This window comes from Juglans regia, chromosome 16, assembly GCF_001411555.2.
Source record: "Juglans regia cultivar Chandler chromosome 16, Walnut 2.0, whole genome shotgun sequence".
NCBI classification, from domain to species: domain Eukaryota; kingdom Viridiplantae; phylum Streptophyta; class Magnoliopsida; order Fagales; family Juglandaceae; genus Juglans; species Juglans regia.
Genome location: NC_049916.1, coordinates 15,336,851 through 15,344,424, shown reverse-complemented (window position 1 = coordinate 15,344,424; position 7,574 = coordinate 15,336,851). Strand labels below are relative to the sequence as shown.

The window sequence follows — 7,574 nt, the reverse complement described above, 5'->3', positions numbered from 1 at the left end:
GAACTATTCATCTTATTCCTCCCAACGGTTACAGTGAATGTAACGGAAGAAAAAAAAAATTCAAACTGCAGCCTTTCTTTCAGGTTTTCAGTGTAACGCCCTGACCCCAAGGGTCCGGAGAGTTAACTCACATAACCTGAATATCATCTCCAACAATACCAATATAATTCCAAAACCAAGAATATATTGTTCCAAATCTTCAAACAACGTAAACACTTCAATAAATAAACCATTCATACTCAAATATAAAATCCTCAATATCACAACCCAAATAAAATATCATTTTTTCTTCATGTCTCAAATAATAAACAAAATTAAACTAAAAATTGACATATGTCCCATAAACTGTCTAAATCCATTGAAATCAACAATAAACAAATAATATCCAACAGCTATACTAATATTGCGAGATATCCAACTATTCTCAGTTAATCTTGTCCACAGACTCTAATACTGATCCCCAACTGAACCATCAATGTCATCTAAAAATATTATGAAGATTAAGGGGTGAGTTATCAACAACTCAGCAAGTAGAGAGCATATACTATCATGTAAACATGAGCATTTATAACGTTCGGTATGCAGAACAAATAATTGACTTTCAGAATGCGTAAACAAAGCTTGGTACAAAAACGTTAGAGCTAAATTTTCAGAAAGACAAACTTATTCACAAAAAGAAAATCCATTGGCATATCCAAATTGAAACATTAAAGTCATATCATCTCGTAGCATCACATCGGGACAAATACTATGTTTAACCCCCGTGGTAGGGTTATAAACTACCATTATACCCGTGGCTAGGCCATATACCATGTTTCACCCTCGTGGTAGGGTTATAAACAACCATTATACCCGTGGCTGGTCCGTATTCCATGTTTCAAAACCAACAACAGCAACTCCAATGATTAAAACATATCCCAAACCATACTTCACCTCCAACCTTCAAATAAAATTTTCAATGCAAGCATCAATATTTTAGTCATTCAACAATTCAAGACTTGCATAAAAATATCCAATACAACTAGCTCAAAACACCCATAAAATTACACCAAATAGTCTCAATTAATAGCCCAAAACAGTCTCACAAAGCCGTCCAAAAATCATACTCCTCAACTTCAAGAATTCCATCACACTCCACCACAATCCAACATATAAAACACCAACACAATATAAATTTACAACTGTAACAGATTGCCAAAAGTCACTGCAGTAGTGCAAAAATCTTACCCACGCCACACTCAAATCAGTAACATTACTACATTTCACAACCAACCACAATATCCAAACCCTACCAACGGCTTCGGGAGTGACTTACCTAATCGAGTCACGAAAACTTTAAACCACTTCGAACCAAAACAACCCACTGTAGTCTACGCCCAGAAAATTCACAGCAATCACTAGTGAAAGAGAAAGTGACCTGCGCAAGGAAGGCTTGAGAAGTTTGAGTGTGTGTGTGTACAACAAGCAAAACAGAGTGGTTTGTGTGTGTAAACAAAATAGAGCAAACCCAAATAGAAGAGAGGCCTGCGCGAGTAAAACCAGAAGAAAAGGAAGAAGAAGAAAGAAATAAAAATAAAAATGAAAGAGAGATGCCGGATTGAGAGAAGGAATTACCAACGGTTGTTCAAGAAAAAATACTGCAGTTGAGTCAAAAGTTGAAGCTCCAACACCCAGGTTGATCGTACGGTGAAGGGATAGAGAAATTGAGAGGAACCGATTGAAAAAAAGTCTGCAGAACGGTGAGAGTTCGTTTCTTGAGCGTGGTAAGAGGTAAAAACAACTACAAGGGTTATGGGTTTGGTGCCTACATGTTGAGCAAGATGTGGAAATGCAGTGCAGTGGGGAGGTTTCGTGGAGAAGAAAAACAGTGCAGCAGAAATGAGAAAGTAACTCACCAAACGACGCCGTTCAAGCCTCTCTTCAAGTGTTGGCAAGTCGTGGGCTGGGCTTCATGCAACCAGGCTGGCTTCAAAAGAACTGGCCTTAGAGCTGAAGTATTACATCCTCCCCCCCTTATAAAAATTCCGTCCTCAGAATTTGTCACAAGTTATCAAGATCATTGATGAACAACTGTGGGTACTTGACTTGCATTTCCTCTTCTAATTCCCAAGAGGCTTCACTGATAGTGTGATTATTCGATAACACTTTAACCAAAGGAATAGACCATTTTCGTATTACTTGCTCTTTTCTCTCTATAATCCATATTGGCTCTTCTGTATAAGTCAGATTTTGCTGAAGTGGAAGAGGCTCGTAATCGATAACGTGGGTGGGGTCAGGTATATACTTTCTCAGCATAGATACATGAAATACATTGTGTACCCCTGAGAGTGCTAGTGGTAGGGCTACTCTGTAAGCCACTGGTCCAATCTGGTCAAGAATCTCACATGGCCCGACGTATCTAGGGCTCAACTTGCCCTTCTTTCCAAACCTCATAACCCCTCTCATGGGTGCAATCCTCAAGACTACCCTATTTCCAACCTCAAACTCTAATTCGTGACGACGGTTATCTGCATAGCTTTTCTGTCGACTCTGAGCTACTCTCATTCTAGCTCGAATGGTCTCAATCTTCTCTATTGTCTTCTGTATGATTTCTGGACCCAAAATTTGTCTTTCTCCCACCTCGTCCCAATACAAAGGAGATCTACACCTCCTACCATAAAGTGCTTCATAAGGTGTCATCTCAATGCTAGCCTGGTAACTGTTATTATAAGCAAACTCGACCAAAGGCAAGTGTCGTATCCAGGTTCCCTTGAAATCCAGCATGCATGCTTTCAACATGTCTTCCAAAATTTGAATGGTCCTTTCTGACTGACCATCCGTCTGTGGATGAAATGTCGTGCTGAAATTTAACTTAGTGCCCATGGCCTCTTGTAAGCTTTGCCAAAATTTCGAAGTGAAACAAGGATCCCTATCTGACACAATGGACACGGGTACCGCATGCAACCTCACTATTTCCTGTATATACAGCTCAGCTAGTTTCTCCAACTTATAAGAAACTTTGATAGGTACAAAGTGAGCTGTCTTCGTCAAACGGTCCACTATCACCCATATTGCATCCTGTCCGGTCAGTGTTCGTGGTAGGCCAGTAACAAAATCCATAGAAATATGCTCCCACTTCCATTCTGGAATCTGAAGTGGTTGTAATAACCCTGCTGGTCTTTGATGTTCTACGTTCACCTGTTGGCAAGTTAGGCACTATGCCACAAATTTAGCAATCTCCCTCATCATGCCCTCCCACCAGAAAGACTCTTTCAAATCCTGATACATTTTTGTTCTACCTGGGTGAACTGTGTAAGGGGAGCGGTGCGCTTCTTCGAGGATGAGTCTTTTTATTTCAACATTGTCTGGTACACAAAATCTATTTCCAAACCGTAACACTCCATCTTCAGAAACACTGAACTCAAATTTATCCCCTTTTTCTACTTCTTCGATTAATCTCGCCAACTTAAAATCTTCTTTTTTGGTGAGCTTAATTTTGTCTATCAAAGCTGGTTGAACTATTAAACTGGCTATCAATGCCTGCTGGTCACCAACAACAACTTCAATAGTAGCTCTTTCCAAGTCCATTATTAAGTGGGGTTGAGTGGTAAGACTTGCAATTGTTGGTCCCATTGGCTTCCTGCTAAGTGCATCAGTTACAACATTAGCTTTACCTGGATGGTAGTTAATGTTGCAGTCGTAATCCTTGACTAGTTCGAGCCATCTCCTCTGTCTCATATTCAGTTCCTTCTGAGTGAAGAAATACTTCAAACTTTTATGATCCATGTAGATTTCGCACCTTTCACCATATAAATAATGTCTCCAGATTTTAAGCGCAAAGACAACTGCAGCTAACTCCAAATCATGCGTGGGGTAATTTTGCTCATATGTCTTCAATTGTCGAGAAGCATATGTTATTACTTTCCCGGGTTGCATCAATACACACCCCAAATCTAGTCGTGAAGCGTCACTATAAACCACAAATCCTCCTCTTTCGCTAGGGACTGTTAGGACTAGAGTTGTAACCAATCTCTTCTTCAATTCCTGGAAGCTTTCCTCACATTTTTCAGTCCCTTCATACTTGTTGTTCTTCCTAGTAAGAGCGGTAAGAGGAACCACTATTTTTGAGAAATTGTCTATAAACCGACGGTAATAACCAGCCAAACCCAAGAAACTCCTAACTTCATGCACATTGGTTGGTTGGGTCCAGTTAACTATTGCTTCAATTTTCACAGGGTCTACTGAAATACCATCTTTTGAGACTTCATGTCCCAAAAATGCAATAGACTCAAGCCAAAATTCACACTTCTTCAACTTAGCAAATAATTTCTTATCCCTGAGTGTCCCTAGTACTTGTCCCAGATGGTCTTCGTGTTCAGCTTTGCTCTTGGAGTAGATTAATATATCGTCAATAAACACCACTACAAATTTATCCAAGAATTCATGAAATACTCGATTCATCAAGTCCATAAATACTGCTGGGGCATTGGTTAGGCCAAAAGGCAGGACTAAGAATTCATAGTGGTTGTACCTGGTCCTGAAAGCTGTCTTAGGCACATCCTTCGCCTTGATCTTCAACTGATGATAACCCAATCTGAGATCAATCTTGGAGAATACCTAGGCACCTTGCAACTGATCAAATAAATCATCAATGCGGGGCAGCAGATATTTATTCTTTATGGTCACTCGATTCAATTCCCTATAGTCTATACACATCCTTATTGTCCCATCCTTCTTCTTCATAAACGAAACTGGAGCTCCCCAAGGTGATACACTGGGTCTGATGAAACCTTTGTCTAATAAGTCTTGCAACTGTTCTTTGAGCTCGACTAACTTTGATGGCGCCATTCGATAAGGGGCTTTGAAAAGAGGCGCCATGCCTAGGGCTAATTCAATAGCAAACTCTACCTCCCGCTCAGGTGGTAATCCAGACAAATCTTCAGGAAAAACTTCCGGATATTCTCTCACAATAGGAATCTCTTCTAGCTCCAATTCTTCCTTTGGTTCATCCACCACGAAAGCCAAATACGCTTGACACCCATCACGTAATAACTCGTCAACCTGAAAAGCAAAAATAACTGATGGAGGGGTACGCACCCTGGAACCCATAAACCGAAGTTCCTTTTCTTCTGAAAACTTGAACACCACTTCCCTTTTAAAACAATCAATACTAGCATAACTGGAAGCTAACCAATCCATTCCCAAAATCACATCAAACCCAATCATACTAAAGACTATCAGGTTAGCTGGCATTTCCCTCCCGCTAATAGTTATTGGACACTTGAGTATAATCTTATTGCAAGTCACTATATCACTTGTTGGGGTTGATACCCTCAAATTGTAGTCCATCTCATCAGCATCAATGGGGCACAACTTAACATAATCCATTGAAATAAAGGAGTGGGTATCCCCCGAGTCAAATAAAACAGTAGCCTTATTGAGAAACAAGGGAATAAGTCCTGGGTTTACATCATATAATCTATAGAGATAATAAGATAAGTAATCCTTAGTTCTTAACATAAAAAGCTATAAAGGACGGTCTAGAAAAAATTATACTTGTGATGACATCATCCTTGTCCTCATCTTCTCCCGGTATCTAAGCAAACACTCGTGCCGGTACAGTCCTCCGTTGGTTGTTGCCTTGATTATTCGGCCTAAAGTTTTGAGATGAGTTGGGCCTTCTGTTGTTCTCCACAAGCAACGGACATCCTCTGATGAAGTGCCCATCCTTACCGCAGTTGAAACATGATCCCACTTCCTTTCTGCATTCCCTAGCGTGTATGCGGTTACAGAATTTACAGAGGTTAGATGTATGATTTCCCTGTATCTGTCTCTAACTTGAACTGCTTCCCTCATTTCTTTTCTTCCATGACCCTTGATCTAAATTAGAGAATCCTTGTGGCGCAGCTCTCTTCCTTTGTTCTTGCAATTCAGCACCCCTCTTGAGATTCTGCTCGACTAACATCGCCTTGTGCACCAATTTTGAAAAATTCTGAATCTGTAGGACCATCACTCGTTCATAAATCCTGTAGTTCAAACCTTCCTTAAACTTCCTGGTCTTTTTCTCTTCATCACGAATCAAGTATGCGGCGAAGTGTGATAATTCCGCAAACCTTGCAGCATACTGTCGCACAGTCATGGTCCCTTGCACCAAGTTGGTGAACTCTCGAGCTCTAGCTTCCCTATCAGCCTTAGGGAAAAATCGATCAAAGAAATTCTGCTTAAATTGAGCCCAAACAATCACTCCAGTCCCCTCAGCTTCCCTGATGACTTTGTCAGAATTCCACCATCTCTTAGCTTCTCCAGTTAGTTTAAAAGCTGCAAACCGAAACTTTTGCTGATCGGTACACTCCAAAACACTGAATATTTCTTCAATCTCTTGTATCCAATCTTCCGCTACGTTCATGTTGCCTCTTCCATCAAAGATGGGAGGATGCGTTTGATTAAATTGTTCAAACATGCAACCTCCATCGTTGTCATTTTCGTTCAAATCTTCAAGGGTTCGAACTCGACGACGAGCCGCCATCCTGAAAGCTTAAACTAGGTGAAATGTTCTAAAATAATAAAAGCAAAAATACTAGGTAAATGAAATAAATCAATAAGATAAATAAAATATGCGTATAAACACAAATACATATATATATATATATATATATATCAAATAACTATGTAAGGTTGACATCACTAAATACTCACATACATCGCTAGAATCTAAAACCTCAAAGTCCCGAATTCAATTCCTAACATCAGTAAAATCTAAAACCTCAAATCCCATCAAAATCAATCATAAGGTTCTTAGAACTCAAACTTAAATATCCACATGACCATCCTTATAGTCCTTTAGTTCCTATATTGAAATTTTCACATCTTATGAACCCACAGATATCTAAACCTCTAAGGTCTACAGTATGCAGAATTCAAACCTAGCTCTGATACTAACTGTAACGCCACGACCCCAAGGGTCCGGAGAGTTAACTCACATAACCTGAATATCATCTCCAATAATACCAATATAATTCCAAAACCAAGAATATATTCTTCCAAATCTTCAAACAACGTAAACACTTCAATAAATAAACCATTCATACTCACATATAAAATCCTCCATATCACAACCCAAATAAAATATCACTTTTTCTTCATGTCTCAAATAATAAACTAAAAATTGACATATGTCCCATAAACTGTCTAAATCCATTGAAATGAACAATAAACAAATAATATCCAACAACTGTACTAATATTGCGAGGTATCCAACTATTCTCAGCTAATCTTGTCCACAGACTCTAATACTGATCCCCAGCTGAACCATCAATGTCATTTGAAAATATTATGAAGATTAAGGGGTGAGTTATCAACAACTTAGCAAGCAGAGAACATATACTATCATGTAAACATGAGCATTTATAACGTTCAGTATGCAGAACAAATAATTGACTTTCAAAATGCATAAACAAAGCTTGGTACAAAAACATTAGAGCGAAATTTCCAGAAAGACAAACTTATTCCCAAAAAGAAAATCTATTGGCATATTCAAACTGAAACATTAAAGTCATATCATCTTGTAGCACCACATCGGGACAAATACCATGTTT

At 39.1% G+C, this 7,574-nt stretch overlaps 1 protein-coding gene across 1 annotated transcript; it reads right to left on the bottom strand.

Moving 5' to 3' along the window:
* Positions 1 to 2,040: 2,040 nt before the first annotated feature.
* LOC118344809 lies at positions 2,041 to 2,544 on the bottom strand. The gene has a single exon (XM_035686208.1). It carries the CDS (start codon positions 2,542 to 2,544, stop codon positions 2,041 to 2,043), a length of 504 nt encoding a protein of 167 aa, XP_035542101.1.
* Between the last annotated feature and the right edge of the window lie 5,030 nt (positions 2,545 to 7,574).